Raw genomic sequence first — 18,861 nt, 5'->3', positions numbered from 1 at the left:
GGTTTAAAAAGCTAATCATACGTGTTTGTGGTTTATAATAGCCGGCGAAGCCGGTGTTGTCAATGAACGTGTACGTATTATGTTGAAAACCTGATTATGCCTTGGCTCGAGAATTCCAAAGCGCAGTGGAGGCCGCCATCTTGTGGATGCGGAAGTATGCATAACAAATTTAAAACGTTCATTAGGAGTTTCTTTCACCCGTCATTGTTTGATTCACCATCTTATGCACCTCCAATGTATTATTAAAATACTTTAAGACCAACATCGGCCCGCACGGGCCTGGTTATCTTCAACGAAACGTGTCACCAAACACCGGACCCAATGAGAGTCGAGCATTTGCAAAAATATTTCTAAAATGAAATCACTCAATGGTGGCCGCCATCGACCCGGATGCGGAAGTTTGCATAAAACAATTGCGAAAGAGTTCAATAGGAGTTTGTTTCACCCGTCGTTCTTTGATTCACAATCTAATGAACCTCTAATTAGTAATTAAAATACGTTAAGACCAACCTCGTTATCTTCAACGAAAATCGTCATCAAACACCAGAACCAATGAGATTGGAGCATTTGAAAAAAAATTTTTAAAAGCTTATTACGCGTTTCGGAGGGTGAAAACGGCGTCAAATATTCTAACATTGACGAAGAATTATTTTTTAGAAATCTCGCGGCCATATGGGATAGTTTTTCACGGCCAGAAATACGGTATAAGCGGTTTACATATTTAGTTTAGAAATACGGATAGTTTTTCACGGCCGGAAATATCCGAAATTGAGACGGAATTCACCGAATTAATCAAGAAGTAAATTTTATCAATTTTAAGCTCATCCAGAATGCAAATTGTGTCATTTTAGGTCTGAATTTTCGAAATTTTGTGAGCTGACCAATCAGCGATCAGCTTAGGTCAGCCAATCAGTGCCCTCGACACAGGACATCTTAATCTTACCAGGGCGTCGTGCCGTCGTCTGCCTCTGCGACGCCGGGAACGAGGTTGGTGCAAAACAACCGAATCACGCGTAAGCATATGCTGCTCGAAATAGTTCTCATCATATGCTCAAATTTCCTAAGCTAAATCGTCATTGCTTTGGGCACTGTGAAACGTATCAAGTCACTCGCTTACTGCACAGCGAAAAAGTACGAGCACTTGAACAACGTGTTTTTCGCCTCCATTCTTCATCGCCACACCGACCTATCAGATGTGGGATGAAGGACGACGTTTATGCTTAACCACGACATAAATGTACCCAAGTCTTGGGTACCCAAGCTAATTCGTGAGAAAGTGTCATGTGACTCCTGCTCATTCACCAGGTTACAATCTACACTGTTTCAATTACCAGTTTAAGTCTACACTTTAACTGTACACTGCTAAATTTCTCTAAAGCGTGTAAAGACCTTTGAGTGCTCACACCAGCATATATGTGTTGTTGAGGATGTTCAAGAGTACTTACAGGTCACTATCAGCGTCTATCACCTTCTTTTCGCGATAAAAAACAATGTTCTCACGAAACGTAATTTGAAAGGAAACCACTCTGGGCCATTTTCGAAATTTTTCTCTTCTTTAGTGGTAGACCTGAAAAGCCGAATTAGGCTTCAATCCCATGCTCCCATGCTCAGTAGGTTTGTCTGATTTATGATGTTGTCCTGCACCTACCGGTATAAGCGGTTTACATAAAGAAAGAAAGCTCGGTTTGATTAACGACAGTCACACATTGCTGTTGAAACGGCGCTATCGTCTGATCTGTCGGCACTGATCTTACTGCAAGCTAACTTCTTCTGGTGGAGGAAGCCGCAGTGCCCGGAGAGAACCAGTCCTGACAGCGACTGAAGTTAGAAGACTACACACATACTGTGAAAACGTATGTTAAGCCCAGTTAAAATTTCTTAAAATAGGCCTTAAGCTAGCACATCGTATAGTTACTTCCTTAAGCTTCTTGTGACATTTATTGTATGCAGGTATTGGGGAGGACTGTCTGCTCTTCTCTTTCACCAAGTCTTACCAGGTACGGTACCTACTACCAACTACCTAACCTACTGATGCCATAGTGATGGGTAAAATAGTGGCAAGAGGCTTTGGCTTCGCCGGCTCATTGCGGCTTTGCAGTCGGTACTAGTATTTTTACTTCTGGTAGAGGCCGTTGGGCCATTGCTCCCACAAAAACGCCATGATAAGCTATTTATAAACATTGACGAGATGTTTGTTTAAGAAGGAAAAACCCCTTTTGCAGAGGTGGGATATTATTGGTATTAATATTGTTTTGTAATAACATTAATATTATGTTATTATCGTTAGTTTTATTAGAAGCGGCCTTGGAAAAACGGCACGATAAAGCTAACTTAACATCGATATACACCTCAACATGCAACCCCATTGACGGCAATGGTGGGGAAAACCTGCTCAGGGGAGAAAACCCCCTTGAGAAGGAGGACAAATGAATGCGCTACAACTTTCATTGGGTAACCCTTAGTCATCCTGTCAAGTTTGCTTGAGATTGGATAAGTAATGACAGAATGTATCGCGGTCAAAAAATCATTAGACAGACAGATAGACGTAGACAGACAGATGCCAAATTGTGTATTTTAGTATGATGATATCATCTGTTTTAGCCCGATCTCTCAATGGTGAAGAATCACTTAAATATTACTGAATCCAGATCTGGATCCGGATTCTCACCGAAACCTAATCATTTTTTCCTTCTTGCATACCCAAACTCTCCATAAAATTTTGTGTGAATACGTCCACAGCCTTTGGAAATATCCTGTTCACAGAGACAAACAAACAAAGAGACAGGGGTGAAAACATACCCTCCATCCACCTTGGGTGGTGGAGGTAATAAAACAGCACAAGCAAATGCATATGCGTTTAAATACAGCCAAATAATACTGGGTACAACTGAGAAAATGAAATGCTATACTGCACAGGTTAAGAGATAGCCCTGGCTAAAACAGAAAAAAAACAACTAGAGTTCATAGAACACGATACCACACTCAGTATTACATCGTATGCAGCCTGTGGCTACTAGTTGCATCATTTATGGGAGCGCGGCTGCGCCGCTGATGCAGCTTCAAGTACATTGGTACTCATTTTGCAAACGTTGGAAGGACGACAGGCCCGAGTAAACCCACCTGCTGTGATTTCATCGGCACGACAGGGGCTCAAACTCAAGATCTTAAGATATTAAGCCATCCACGTTAACCGTTAACGTTAAGTGAACTCCAGCGGTGTGGTTTGTTCAGTTACCACGCTTCTTGTAGAGCACTGGCCAAGTGGTTTAAGCCCTCAGGCGAGCACTCCATTCAAAGCCGTTGATAAGGAATGGCTGGCTTGCCAAGTGCTAGCTAGCTGCTTGGTAACTGAAGACTTACCCTGGCCTACCCCACACAGTGTTCAAGTACAATACTGTGGCGGGCACAAGGGGCAATAATTCCGCGCACCAGTGGGTGGCGAGAGCGCCCAGGCGGGGACCGATGGCACATGCCCCGCCCTTCGACCGATCGGCCACGCCCGGGGACTAGGCGTGGCCTCGGCACATATATGCGGGCTCTAAGCTCGAGCCCGCTCAGTGCTGCAGTTCGAAATAAAGACTCTTTTGGTTTTAACAAACGCGTTGTGGCCTACCTCTTTGGCAAGCAAGTTGTGTGCGCAGCACCACACTTCAATACCTCAATTGTAATAAAACAAAGATTTTAAAGATCGTTTTAAAAATCCGGAAGTTTAGCGCTACTGAAGCAGTGTTATATGCTGCACCCATATGCACTGTAATAAGATGATGTTGAGTCGCAGTTTATGAGATGGAGGCTTTGTTAATCACCATAGAACAAAGCGCCAATCGGCATCTTCTTCATCCCGACCCTCTCACATGCCACACACTCTCAGCTATATGTTGATATAGGGCAAAGGGGGGCATTACGCTCCAGGGGGCATTAGGCTCCACTACATTGTAATTGGATTATATTTTATTGATGATACACCGGCCATGTTCTCAAGTGACTCAAGAACCAATCAGAATGAGTTTTTTCTTGTACAGGAAGTTATTATAAAATGCATTTACAATGTAGTGGAGCCTAATGCCCCCTGGAGCTTAATGCCCCCCTTTGCCCTATAGCATGGTTCTTGGAAGTATTACGAAGCTGATTTATGTTCAACAGGCTTAAAGTATATAATTCAATTTAAGTGAAGGTTTAAGGAGGTTTAAGTGTGTATAAATAAATTAATTCCAGGTTTTACCACCATTTCCCCAAGCATCTTTTACATCACCATATCTAACACGTTACATTAGCTCTTCATGCCTGTTTGTATCCTTCATAATGTCCTTAAAACAGTCAAGTTTCTTGTTTGGAAAGTTTTTCAATTTTGTGTGACTGCTAGGTAGGCAGACAGAGTAAAAAAAATATATATCTCTCCTCTCTGCGCATGTGCGATCGGGACAAATTCAGAACAAAAATACAGTAAAACAGCAAACTTTTCTTCCAATTCATGTTCCGATTCGGGTTCAAAATAGAACTATTTAAATAAGCTGTTCCTCGATCATAAACTGATACAACAGACAGACGGATTGATGGAAGGACATGAAGCAATTATTGCTTAACCCTGCTTTTCCCTTTACATGCCGGGGAAATAATAGGTCTACTTTAAAATTAAGGCATTTGAAACATCACCATAGAAAGAGTGTGATTTGTCTATGTAAGACCAGATTGAAAATCTTGGATAATAATTCGAAGGTATACAAATTGGCAAGCATCAACTTAAAACAAACAAAAAAAAAAAAACAACAACTGCAGCATGGAACAGAAAGAGGAGGCTCAGGTGTTGGCAAATGACAGATAGCCACACAAGTATGTAGTTGCCAACATGCAATCCAGATAAAATCGAACAACAATGTTCCATGGTAACGATAAAATTAATCTTTTACAGAGAGGAAAAGAAAGTCACTTAAAAGTTATTCACATTCCACAAAAATATAATAAGCGAGGGTTTTCATAAAAATGCAGCAAAGATTTGCGAACAAACACTGCAAATATCACTACTACTACTACTACTACACTACGACTATACTACTACTACTACTACAGCCCCAGTTATTCCTGACTTATGGTGGGATTGGCCAGAGAATGGTTTTTCCTCAAGTCTATAACAAACCGACTTGCCAGGCCCTACACTTAACTGTGACTACAATTTGTATTTAGGCCAGGGTGCTGGAAATAACTCGCTGATGATAATATGGGGTTTCTAACATCCAACAACGACTAGCACTGGTAGATAGATGGGTTCTCTGACTCAACATCCTCTGGATGGACATTGCGCACATCGATGTATCGGCTTGTATCGCCCTGTCTGCGAAACACAAGGATGACAGTTTATAGCTGAGTAGAGATTCAAACCCAAGCTAGTCAAGTCAAAGGTTGGCACATGCCAACTTTTAAGATAACCTGCTACAGGATATTTTACCTCTCGTTCAATTTGCCAATTTTATCTCTCGTTCAATGTCCAATTTGTTTGTTTAACGTCTCTTCTGTTGAGGCATTCATAAATACAAAGCAGAGCAAGTTCGCAAGAATGTCAATTCTAAAAAGATCTGAATGCAGAGATTCGTGACAATCGAGGAAGGTAAATATTTTCTGGTGCATTCCTTTTCAAAGCACAGCATTTTCATTCAGCGGAGGATTGTCATTTGTGGCGATTTTTGAGCAATGAGAAACATGTGCAATGTCTCTGAAAGGAATCCCATCATCAGACACAAGAATCCTTAATCCACATTCAGACCACTCGTTAAACATGCTCTGTGGCCTTTCCGCCAAACGGATTTATTGCTCACAAAAGGCTGTCCATTAGCGACTTTTGCTTCATTGCCCATTTTTGGGATTCTTGAATGGCAACGTCGAAGTGTTGCAATACCTCGCCAGGACAAACATGGCACCCTTCTCAGCATTCGCCCACTTGTAATCCTAATTAATTAATAATAGCGCTGGAAACATCAACACAAAAAAGTGCAATTTTGTCAATTTGTGCTAAGTTGGCATTGGTGAAGAATGGGATTTCAACCCGGATTATTCTAGAAGAGGGGGTGGGGGAGGCAGAATTAAATATTGCTGGCATGGCATTCTGTAATGCCTCTATCCTACAGTAAAACGAGAAAGTAACAGTCTGCCACTTTTAAATTCGTTCCATCCTTCATTTCCAAAAGGTTAGGCAAAGACAGGTCATTCCACGAGCGACATCACTCTCCCCTGCTGCTGTCGCTGCTAACTCAAAGGTTCCTTTAGGACAGTCAAGTCATCAATAGTTGTCCAATGACATTGGACCATGCTCTGCAAAAGCTTAACACCTTATCCAGACCTCTATCTCATCCCCTTTCGATGCTAAAGCCATCCAATTGCACTTCACCACAACAATTAACAACCGGCACTTTCAAAAGGTTGCCACAAGGTGTGCACCGATTCATCAAATCTGTTTGTACATGAAGAAGAGAAATTATTTTTGTGCAGGAAACAAGCACGTTATTATTTTCAAGTGCTGGGACATTGCAAGCAAATGCAGGATCAGATAACGGTTTTCATCATTGAGAGTGTGAATTGGAGTAGAATACCTTTTTACCTCTGCCACTGAAGATGGATGGACGTTAGGTTTTCCCCTCTGTCTGCGAACAAGATATCTCAAAAGGTTGTCGACGGATTTGGACGAAATTTTGCAGAGGTAGCGTATGTGACAAGGACGAAATGTTTAGATTTTGGTGAATATGCGGATTCGGAATTTTTAAATTTTATTTTTATTAATTTAAAAAATAAATAATTTTTTTTCATTTTAATTTTAAAAAATGAATTTTTTAAGTGATTCTTCACCATTGGGAGATAGGGCCAAAAACGATACATAGCAGGATATTTCAAAAAGTTATGGACGGATTTGGATGAAACTTGATGGACAGGTTGTATGTGTGACAAGGAAGAATTGGTTGAATTTTGGTGAAGATCTGAATATGGATTTGGATACGAGAATTATTTAATTTTTGTAAGTGATTCTTCACCATTGAGAGATATGGAAAAATATATGACATATTTTAAAAAGGTATGGACGAGTTATGACTAAACTTGGTGGACGAGTTTGTTTGGTGACAAGAACAAGCGATTAGATTCTGGTTCAGGTCCGAATTCATATCCGGCCCATCAGTGGAGACAAAACATAAACTGTTCACCAGGCGGAGGTATGCGCTGCAATCTACAGAGTGCCGTTGTAGTTGCTTCTTTACTCGGTTTACTCCCAGGCGCTTCACAAACATGGCAAATCAATTTTACTGAGACCCGTCACCCAACCTTTCATGGGCTATAAAATAGTCATTTTAGTTAACACTGAAGGTTACATCAAACAAGGTACAAATGTAGAATTAAGATATGTGTACGTCTCTCCCCATCTTTTGTTAAAAGACCGAATGGAAAACCCTCCCATCTACTTTCTCAACAATCCTCTCCAAGAAGTTCTGTCGCTCAAGCTTTTGGGTCTCACTATCTGCCATGATCTTTCTTGGGAAAACCACATTTCCAAGCTGGCCTCCAAAGCTAGTCTGGGCATCTGGGCATCTGGGCATCCTCCGTTGTGCGAAGTCCTTCCTTGGCACACCTGAGCTCATCACATACAAGGCTTTCATCCACAGCTCAATGGAATACTGTTCCCCCCTCTGGGCCGGTGCTCCTGCCTCACACCTAGCTTGGCTTCACGCTGTTGAAACCAAAGCTTTCAGAATTATTGGAATCTCCTGCGATGAAGCTAACTCCGAGGGCCTTTCACTCACTCACCGCAGGCAGGTTGGTGGTCTTTCTGTCTTCTACCGACTCCTCTCCGGCCTTGTTCCCCCAGCTCTCTCTGTGCTCTGTCCCCCAAATATTCCGACAGGTCACACAAGATCTGCCAGCAACCCTCTTATGGTTAAACTGCCAAAATCTAGGCTCTCCGCTCACCTTTACTCTTTCATTCCCCTTTTCTCCCGCCTCTGGAACAAACTCCCCCACTCCCTTCAATCCCACTCCTCCCTCCAGGTCTTTAAAACAGCTGTTCACCACCATCTCTTATCTTCCCCCATCCAAAACCTTGATCTTTTCTACCCCCGCTAATTCACCCCAGATCCACCTTGTTTGAAATTCCAACTTCTTTCCTGGAAGTCCTTGCAGTGTCCATATATTTTATACCTCTCCCACCTCCCCCCAAGCCCTCCTCCTCCCACATTTCTCCCGATGTCCTTGCTCTCAAATGTTGTGTTTGTGTCGTTCCCCCTCTCTCCCCATCTTGTCTACCACTCCCCTTATTTTGTGTTTTATGTGCCGGTTTGACTTTTTTGTGATTAATGTTAGCTTTTTCACGAGCCTCGATCTTGTATACAAAAAAAACCAAAAACAAACAAAAAAACATTTAATGTCTCGAGCTTATACACAATATGCCCAAATGAAGAGCCTTTTCGAGATGGAAGAATTTATAAACTCGCTTATTCAGCAAGTCTGTCGACTTAATGGTGCCAGCAAAAGAAATGTAGTCACTTACTTGTTGACGAGAACAACACCGAGGATGGAAAACAGTACATTGGGAGCTGTTGATGCAATTGATAAGTAGCTTTCAAAATACACCTGTGAGTAAAGAAAACAGGTAACATTCACAATGCAGGCCGAAGAAAACCCATCAAGCCCTGACAAACTATTAACTGTCAAATCATTTATTATGGTAAGAAAACTAGAACAGACGGTTGCGTTACATGGGGCATTCAAAATATCACAATATTCAATAAATGCCAACGTTTTTATTTATTTTCAATATTTATTATAAGCACATGCAATTCAATAATGATAATGGAGGCCCATACTGTTAAGAGGTTGGGGGCGTTCACGCCAAGTTAAAAAACATTTCAGGATGAGAATTAATCATGGACGGATTGATACTCACTGGATCCTCGCTGAGAGTGCAAGAAATTTGGTCATGGTGTCTGTGATGTTTTTTTTCATATCTAACAACATCGCTACATTTCCCCCCCCCCCCCCCCCCACGTGTGGAAACAGTTTCCTGTATCAATACAATCCCACTAATTCCCTCCATGGATTTAAGTCAGCAGACACCATGTCGTGGTATTCCAAACAGACTTGCCATCATTTCTATTTCTGTTAACCCGACCCACAACACCCCCTGTATTTTATTCAATACCCCCAAGTTACTACATTTCTCTTGCTCTCCTTTTTTCCTGCTCATTTATTACTTGCAAAATCGAAGATTTTTCAAGTATATTGGTCGGTTGCGTTTGTTATTGTGTCTGTTTGTCACTCACATACAGGTCACAATTAGAAACCCATCGTCATGAAACTTCACCAAGTTGCAGAGGTCGTCACAATTGAGAAGCCTATTGATTTTGAGTTCAAGTCATCTGGAGGTCAAATTTCTAAAATCGTCATTTTTCATCTGATTGACTTGAAAATTTAACAGCATTTGCATAGTGCCTCACTGAATTAGGAAACCAACTATTTTTAAGGTCAACTCAAGGTCAAACTTCTAAAATCATCAATTTCCATCTGAAAAATCATCACTTTTCATCCTATTGACCCGAGCTTTGATCAAGATCGTCAATATTAATCTTGAGGAAATGGACAATTTGATGGATCACTGGCAACCTTTTTTGGGGGGAGGGGTTGGATTTTGCAGGTATCGTGCTCTGCATGACGTCTTCTTTTTTCCTTATTTATTGTATGTGCCTGTTGATTATTTATATATATATATATATATATATATATATATATATATATATATATATATATATATATATATATATAGGAAGAAACTAGGAAGCAAAGCACCCACAGCCCCACAACAAAGAAACTAGGATCCCTGGCTTCTATAAATGCACAGCAAACAAATGTATTATTCACAAGCATTTACTAGAAGGAAACAAATTCTGTAGTTCTAGCACTGGACAAAAATTCCCCATCACCTCCTATATGAACTGCAAATCTACATGGGTCATATACCTGATCACTTGCCAAAAGTGCACCAAACAATGTTGGAAAAACTGAAAATACACTCTACACACGATTTAATAACACCCGGTCAGAAATCAATAACTTCCACACCAGTCAGGGCAAATCCCTACCTTACACGATACACTTTAATCAACCGGATCACTCTATAAATGACATTCAAATCTCTGCCATTGAATCAATCACAAATCGATCACACACCACGATTCTGAAACGTGAGTCCTTTTGGATACACAAACTTCGGACAAAAGTCCCTCATGGCATAAATTTTGATGACTAAAGCATGTTCCCACATCAACCCAATCAAATTGTTAACCGTAACCCATTCATTCATTCATTCATTCATTCATTCATTCATTCATTCTACCTTTATATGTCATTTATATAAATATATTAATATATTATATGAATACAAATGGGATATGAATATATGCTTGTGTGTTTATGTATGTATATCTCTATATTTGTATATGCACGTGCACCGGAACTGTAACGCAAACGGTCACTTCCGTTGAACTTGGGGCCGGTGAGTGAACTTTGGCGTGGCTCTTCCTTCTGTATGCATTTTTACACACATCACACATCTCACACACATATCACTATACATACTTGACTGATATACATGCCTGCTGTTTTTGTAGACTTAGAAGAAGACCTTTGTTGGTCGAAAGCTTGTCGACAATTAAAGATCGACGTCCTGAAGCTACGTCCGCGTCTTATTTAATCTAACGATTATTTATTCAATACAAATGAGACGCCCTGCTCGTACTTTGGAGTTTCTACTATTTCTTACAGTTATATATATATATATATATATATATATATATATATATATATATATATATATATATGTATATATATATATATATATATATATATATATATATATATATATATTTATGGCACTGGCACTTGTTGATCCTGCATCGTGCAGCAATAGCTGTAATGGGACTCAATCTGGCGTCTTACCAAATATAGTTAGGGGTGCATCATTAACCAGTATAAAGCTGTAGGGCTTCAAAGTCACCAAGTGGATGGAACAGTGATGTGTAACACTGACAAGCCTCAAATAGGGTGAAGCCAGTCGGTAGCTTGGCTATTCATCTGCTTCGTGACAGCATTTGATCTTGGCAGCGTTGCACTGAAAGAGACCATTCTCGGGCTGCAGTCATGACGTCGTCATGATGGTATCGTCATGGCGTTCGCCCAGGTCGGATAATTTCATTAATCATCTTCATATAACTCTTTTATTCATCCTTATGGTGATTCTTCGGCATCTTGGGGGTAATCGTCCTGGAGGAGGCGGAGTCGTATGAGAGGCCAAAAGCACCCTCGACAAACACCGTGCTTGGCCCATCCCTTGAAAAAGCAAAGGTGGGAATGCTGAGCAATGTTGTTGGAGTAGCATGGTTAGTGTGAATTGGAGTTGAAGCCAGTAAGCAGCTCCGTCTGGAGAGTGGCAAGAGTCGCTGACAGTGAGGTCTGTCACAGCGAAGTGGCATCAATGAGAGCCTTGCCATGGCTGACGCGCCAGGTGGAAAGATGTGACGACAGCACTCTGGCTTGGCCACGTGCCACACAAGTTTTGCCGAGCTTGGGCACAGTCTTTGCACCATTTTCCATCACAAAGTATTGATTTATCGTTTTCTCCCTCCTTGACTTTGCACCCTTTCATTGTCTCCTTCCTTGCAGACCTTTCCCCTCTGGTTGTTTTGGAATCTGTGGCTGTAGATTCTACAACAGCCAGAGGGTTTGATGTTTGAGGACTTTGGTGGGGGTGGTAGAGGTGGAGGGGATGAGGGGGGGGGGAGGAGGGCTCATGGGGGAGCTATCGAAATATTGGCTCATGGGGGGGGGGGGGGGGGGGCTAAACAGCAAAGGACAGCAGGTTGATACATTGAGAAATTATCAAAGGAAAAATATGGAGGTGAAGACTCTGTCCATAATATCGTAGAAAGAAAAAGGAGTGAGGAGGTGGTGAGCGGGAATAGAAGAGAGCGGGTGGGTAGGAAGAAAGCATGTGATTATTGGCAACAATGTTGTAACACTGGAGGGAGGGAGAGAGACGCGGGAGAGAGACACGGGGGAGAGACACGGGAGATCTGGTATCATGAGACAACAGACACAGGAAAGTCAGTTCCATAGACAAAATAACAGAGGGATGAACAAATTGAGGTGAATGTTCAGCTTATAATTGGGGTAACCACATGTGGATTTCTGGAAGAATGCATGTGACCTGGGCAGACTGGGGTGGAAAGGATGGGAAGAGCGAGGCAATAGTTAACTGAAAGTCCACCCACTGATTTTGGAAATATAAAGCAACAAATTGACTTGAGTGGTATCAGATTGGGATGGGGAGGGGGATGTATGTTCGCGTCAAAAGGTCGTCTCACTTGAAATCCTCACTAACAGTTGAGATAGTATTGCTATAACAGTATTGGTCTCTCATAGTGTCCGTAATATCGTCGACTGTTCAATGAAGTCTCCCAATTACTGATCAAAATGTAAAAACAAAGCCAGATCCCAAACCTCAAAGTGTGCATTGCAATAAATCATGCGAGTCTTCCTTTGGCTGCAAGTGTCCTCGAGTCGTTTGTTTACACATCGATTTGCTGTCCCATTTACAATCAGGCAGAAGGGAGAGGCTATATACATGCTAAAGAAACCTTTTGCCTTTGTCTGTAGCAATTGGGAATGTCGCCCAGAAAAAAAACTCATGTAACCTGCTGACCCAAGCAGTGGAGGAAGCATGGATTTAAACCACAGCATTTCCTTGAGCTTTCAACTTGATGGTTTACCTTCATTTATTTATTTTCCCAAAATCTAACCTAACCAGTCATGTACAGTGTGACCACAAAAAAACAGGACCCAAACAATTTAATAACCCTTTTTATTTATTTATTTTCCTGAAATCTAACCTAACCAGTCATGTACAGTGTGACCACAAAAAAACAGGACCCAAACAATTTAATAACCCTTTTTATTTATTTATTTTCCTGAAATCTAACAACCAGTCATGTACAGTGTGACCACAAAAAAACAGGACCCAAACAATTTCATAACCCTTTTTATTTATTTATTTTCCTGAAATCTAACCTAACCAGTCATGTACAGTGTGACCACAAAAAAACAGGACCCAAACAATTTAATAACCCTTTTTATTTATTTATTTTCCTGAAATCTAACCTAACCAGTCATGTACAGTGTGACCACAAAAAAACAGGACCCAAACAATTTAATAACCCTTTTTATTTATTTATTTTCCTGAAATCAAACCAAACCAGACATGTACAGTGTGACCACAAAAAAACAGGACCCTGTAGCGGTTCCCACTGAATGTACACAATCGCCTTGCACCTGCCAGGACGCGGCCAGGGCGCGATCGCCATGCCGGGCTCGTCCGGACGGGCCCAGACGCGCCTCTCCTGGGCATGCCCGGACTCGCTGTTCCCGGGCACGCCCGGTCTCGTCTTTCCCGGGCATGCCCGCTCTCGCCTTTCCAGGGCTCGCCCGGGCATGCCCAGCCTTGACTTGCCAGGCCACGTCCAGGACGCCCGGGCATGTCCAGACTCGCCTTTCCAGGGCTCGCCCAGAGCGTCCGGGCATGCCCGCTCTCGCCTTTCCAGGGCTCGCCCAGAGCGCTCGGGCACGCCCAGCCTCGACTTGCCAGGCCGCATCCAGGATGCCCGGGCATGTCCAGACTCGCCTTTCCAGGACTCGCCCTTGACACCCGGGCATGCCCGGTCTCGGTTTTCCCGGGCAAACGCCCCGGCATAAATGTGTATATAAATTGCTGCCCGATAAACGGGCTTGTCAGAATACCTGAGCTGTTTTGTTTCAATAAAGCAACTTGGACGAATTCCGTCTTTGGTCGCGTCAATTCTTTCGACTCGCGTTGGAGCGCAGCTCCTTCACTGGTGACCTACAGCCATGGACACGGCAGTGACTCTTAAACTGCCTACCTTCTGGGAGGCTCACGCGGCTGTTTGGTTCGCCCAGGCGGACTCCCAGTTCGCCCTGCGAGGCATCACCGCGGACGACACCCGCTTCCACCGCGTCGTGGCAGCGCTCGGTTCCGCCACCACGGCCCGCACCCTGAGCCTCCTCGAGCACCCGCCGGCTGCCGACAAGTATGACGCGCTGAAGACGCTCCTCCTCGACGCTTTCGCCCTCTCACCGGCGGCACGCGCACGGCGCCTGCTCGCCCTGCCCGAGCTCGGCGACACGCGCCCGTCCGAGCGCATGGACTATATGCTCTCGTTGCTCGGTGAGCACTCTCCGGATTTTCTGTTGCGCGAGCTGTTCCTTCGCCAGCTGCCTCACCTGGTACGCCTCGCCCTGGCTGGCATGTCGATCACCGATCCCCGCGCCCTCGCCAGGGAAGCCGATAAGATCTCCTCGGCGGGGCCAACACATCGGCGCGGCTACATGGTGCCTGCCGCCGTCCGAGGCGACGCCCGAGCGCCCTGCGCGGTTGGAGGCCGAACTGCCAGTGCAACTGGCGGCCGCCACGCCGCGCCGACCGCTTCCGACACGACGGCCGGGGCCTTCACCTGACCAGGCATGGTGTTATTACCACGCCAGGTTCGGACACAAGGCTCGGACGTGCCGACCCCCGTGCACTTTCGGCAAGTCGGGAAACGGCCGGGCCGGCGTTCATTCCCAGCCATGAACGCCGGCCACTCGGGCAATTTGCTTTTTATTCGGGACAAAGCGTCCGGGCGGCGTTTCCTTTGTGACACCGGCGCCCAACTGAGCGTCATACCCGCCTCCGAGCAGGACAGGCGGGACGCCTTTTGCGGCCCCTCTTTGGTCGCTGCTAATGGCTCGGCCATACGCACTTTCGGCCCGCGCGACGTCACCCTCTGCTTCGGTAGCCAGCGCTTTCAGTGGACCTTTGTGACCGCCTGCGTCCCCATGGCTTTGCTGGGCGCCGACTTCCTCTGCGCGCACGGGCTGCTGGTCGACGTCAAACGTCGTCGCCTTGTCAACGCCGAGACCTTCAGCTCCCTGGCGTGCACGATGAGCAGCTCCGCGCCGACCGAACTGGCGTACGCCCTCCCGATGGCGAACGAGTTCGCTCGCCTGCTCGCGGAATTCCCGGCCCTCACGTGGCCGACGTTTTCGGCCGTCGCAGTGCGGCATGGGATCGAGCACCACATACCCACTACGGGCCCGCCGGTCTAAGCCAGGGCCCGCCGCCTCGACCCGGCCAAGCTCGCCGTGGCAAAGGCCGAGTTCGACGCGTTGGAGCACCTCGGCATCGTGCGGCGCTCCAATAGCGCGTGGGCCTCACCACTGCACATCGTGCCAAAGCCGGGGGGCGGATGGCGCCCGTGTGGCGACTACCGCCGCCTCAACGATGCTACCACCCCCGACAGGTACCCGATCCCGCACATCCAGGACTTTTCCGCCCGTTTGGTGGGACGGGTCATATTTTCCAAAATTGACCTGATAAGGGGATACCACCAGGTACCTGTCCGGGCGGCCGACGTCCCGAAGACGGCCGTCATCACGCCGTTCGGCCTGTTCGAATTTTTGAGGATGCCGTTTGGCCTCAAGAACGCGGCCCAGGCGTTCCAGCGCTTAATGGACGGGGTGCTGCGCGACCTGCCATTTCTTTTCGTCTATCTGGACGACATCCTCGTCGCCAGCACGTCCCGCGCCGAGCACCTCCTCCACCTCTGAACACTGTTCGGTCACCTCAGCGAGCACGGCTTAATTGTCAACCCGGCCAAATGCCACTTCGGCATGACGACCGTTGACTTTTTGGGCCACCGCATCACCAAGACCGGGGCCGTGCCGCTGCCGACCAAGGTCGAGGCCATCACCACGTTCCCGCGTCCCCGTTCCATTAAGGCCCTACAAGTGTTCCTCGGCATGGTGAATTTTTATCACCGATTCGTGCCCCGCGCTGCTCAGCTCATGCGGCCCCTTTACGAGGCCCTCCGGGGCAAGCCGGCCAAGCATGACATCGTTTGGTCCGCGGCCATGGACGCGGCCTTCGCGAGCGCAAAACGGGCCCTCGCCGACGCAACGCTGCTGGCTCACCCGGTGCTCAACGCGCCCATCGCCCTCACTACGGACGCCTCCAACTACACGGTGGGCGCCGTCCATGAACAATGGGTGGATGGGGTTTGGCAGCCACTCGCTTTTTTCAGCCGGCAGCTCCAGCCGAACGTGTTAAAATACAGCACGTTTGACCACGAGCTGCTCGGTCTATTCCTGGCCGTTCGCCATTTCCGACACCTCCTGGAGGGCCGCCCGTTCACGGCTTTCGTCGACCACAAGCCGTTGGTCTACGCAATGGCCAAAGTCACGGAGCCGTGGTCGGCCCGCCAGCAGCGCCACCTCTCCGCCGTGTCGGAATTCACCACGGACATCCGGCACGTCGCCGGCAAAGACAACGCCGTGGCCGACTGTCTTTCTTGGGCCAGCGCGAACGCGGTCCACCTCGGCGTAGACTTCGCGCTCATAGCGGCCGACCAGACCACCGACACCTCGGTGCAGGCCCTCTGGGCGGCGGACACGGGCCTCCGCCTGGCCGACATCCCCTTCGCGGGCACCGTCCTGCTCTGCGACGTCTCCCAGGGCCAGCCTCGCCCCATCATGCCCGTTTCCTGGCAGCGCCGCATCTTCGCCTCCATCCACGGCCTTTCTCACCCAGGCCGGAAAGCTTCTCAGAAGCTGGTGTCGGCGCGTTTCGTCTGGCACGGCCTTCGACGGAACGTCCGCGACTGGGCCAACGCCTGCACGGCCTGCCAGCGGGCCAAGGTCCACCGCCACACCCAGGCCCCGCTAGCACCTTTCACCGTGCCTGCACGGCGTTTCGACCACGTCCACGTGGACCTGGTGGGTCCCCTGCCCCCATCGCGGGGGTTCACCCACCTGCTCACCATGGTGGACAGGACCACCAGGTGGCCGGAGGCCGTGCCCCTCACCTCCACCACCACCGCCGACGTGGCGCAGGCGTTCATCGCCACCTGGGTCGCGCGCTTCGGCGCACCGTCGGACATCTCGTCCGACCTCGGCCCACAGTTCACGTCCGAACTTTGGGGCGCGGTCGCCCGCTCGTTGGGGGTCACGCTGCACCACACCACGGCCTACCACCCCCAAGCCAATGGGTTGTGCAAGCGGTTTCACCGCTCCATGAAGGCCGCACTCATGGCCGGCCTTCAGGACGACGGTTGGACCGACCGGCTGCCGTGGGTCCTTTTGGGCCTCCGCACGGCCCCCAAGGAGGACCTCCGGGCGTCCGCCGCCGAGCTCGTCTACGGCCAGCCGCTCCGCGTCCCGGGCGAGTTCGTGCCCGACGCTACCAGTCCCTGGTCCGCCGCACACCAGTGCTCGGACCTCCAGGAGGCCGCCCGACGATTTGCCCCCGTGCCAACGTCCCGCCACGGTGGCCCCCAGTCCTACGTCCCCCCGGCGCTTCGCACAGCGGAGTACGTCTTTGTGCGTCATGACGCGCACCGGGGGCCACTCCGGCCGCCGTACGACGGGCCCTTCCGGGTCCTGCGACGGGGCGACAAGTCCTTCGTCGTCGACGTCGGCAGCCGGTCGGACCGGATCTCTGTGGACCGCCTCAAACCGGCGCACGTGGACGTCGACCGACCACCACGGTTGGCCCTTCCTCCACGGCGAGGCCGCCCGTCTACAGTTCCCCCCGCTCGACCACCCACCACCGGATCGGACCCCCCCCCCCCCCCACGACCCTCCAGGGGTCGCTTCGGCCGGGTCATCCGGACCCCCCTTAAATTGACCCTGCCGGTGCAGGTCGATTCTGGAGGGGCGTGTGTAGCGGTTCCCGCTGATTGTACACAATCGCCTTGCACCTGCCAGGACGCGGCCAGGGCGCGATCGCCATGCCGGGCTCGTCCGGACGGGCCCAGACGCGCCTCTCCTGGGCATGCCCGGACTCGCTGTTCCCGGGCACGCCCGAACCTCCCGGTCTCGTCTTTCCCGGGCATGCCGCTCTCGCCTTTCCAGGGCTCGCCCAGAGCGCCCGGGCATGCCCAGCCTCGACTTGCCAGGCCGCCTCCAGGACGCCCGGGCATGTCCAGACTCGCCTTTCCAGGGCTCGCCCAGAGCGTCCGGGCATGCCCGCTCTCGCCTTTCCAGGGCTCGCCCAGAGCGCTCGGGCACACCCAGCCTCGACTTGCCAGGCCGCCCGGGCATGTCCAGACTCGCCTTTCCAGGACTCGCCCTTGACACCCGGGCATGCCCGGTCTCGGTTTTCCCGGGCAAACGCCCCGGCATGAATGTGTATATATATTGCTGCCCGATAAACGGGCTTGTCAGAATACCTGAGCTGTTTTGTTTCAATAAAACAACTCGGACGAATTCCGTCTTTGGTCGCGTCAATTCTTTCGACTCGCGTTGGAGCGCAGCTCCTTCAACCCAAACAATTTAATAACCCTTTTTATTGATTTATTTTCCCGAAATCTAACCTAACCATTCATGTACAGTGTGACCACAAAAAAACAGGACCCAAACAATTTAATAACCCTTTTTATTTATTTATTTTCCTGAAATCTAACCAAACCAGTCATGTACAGTGTGACCACAAAAAAACAGCACCCAAACAATTTAATAACCCTTTTTATTGATTTATTTTCCTTAAATCTAACCAAACCAGTCATGTACAGTGTGACCACAAAAAAACAGGACCCAAACAATTTAATAACCCTTTTTATTTATTTATTTTCCTGAAATCTAACCAAACCAGTCATGTGCAGTGTGACCACAAAAAAACAGGACCGAAACAATTTAATAACCCTTTTTATTTATTTATTTTCCTGAAATCTAACCAAACCAGTCATGTACAGTGTGACCACAAAAAAGGAGCACACAAAAAATTAAATA

The 18,861-nt window shown here is 47.7% G+C and overlaps 1 protein-coding gene across 15 annotated transcripts in view; it reads right to left on the bottom strand.

The window, feature by feature from the left end:
- The window catches only part of SLC29A3 (solute carrier family 29 member 3), a 139,954-nt gene that overhangs the window by 24,152 nt on the left and 96,941 nt on the right, over nucleotides 1-18,861 (bottom strand). For all 15 annotated transcript variants that reach the window (XM_078776258.1, XM_078776260.1, XM_078776261.1 and 12 more), the window contains one exon: nucleotides 8,522-8,604. In XM_078776258.1, coding sequence (XP_078632384.1) covers nucleotides 8,522-8,604 — 83 coding nt within the window. The remainder of the gene's footprint in view (nucleotides 1-8,521; nucleotides 8,605-18,861) is intronic.

This window comes from Myxine glutinosa, chromosome 4 (assembly GCF_964187855.1).
Source record: "Myxine glutinosa chromosome 4, kmMyxGlut1.1, whole genome shotgun sequence".
Classification (NCBI taxonomy): domain Eukaryota; kingdom Metazoa; phylum Chordata; class Myxini; order Myxiniformes; family Myxinidae; genus Myxine; species Myxine glutinosa.
The sequence above is the reverse complement of the archived record's forward strand: the minus strand, read 5'-3'. Positions and strand labels throughout refer to the sequence as shown.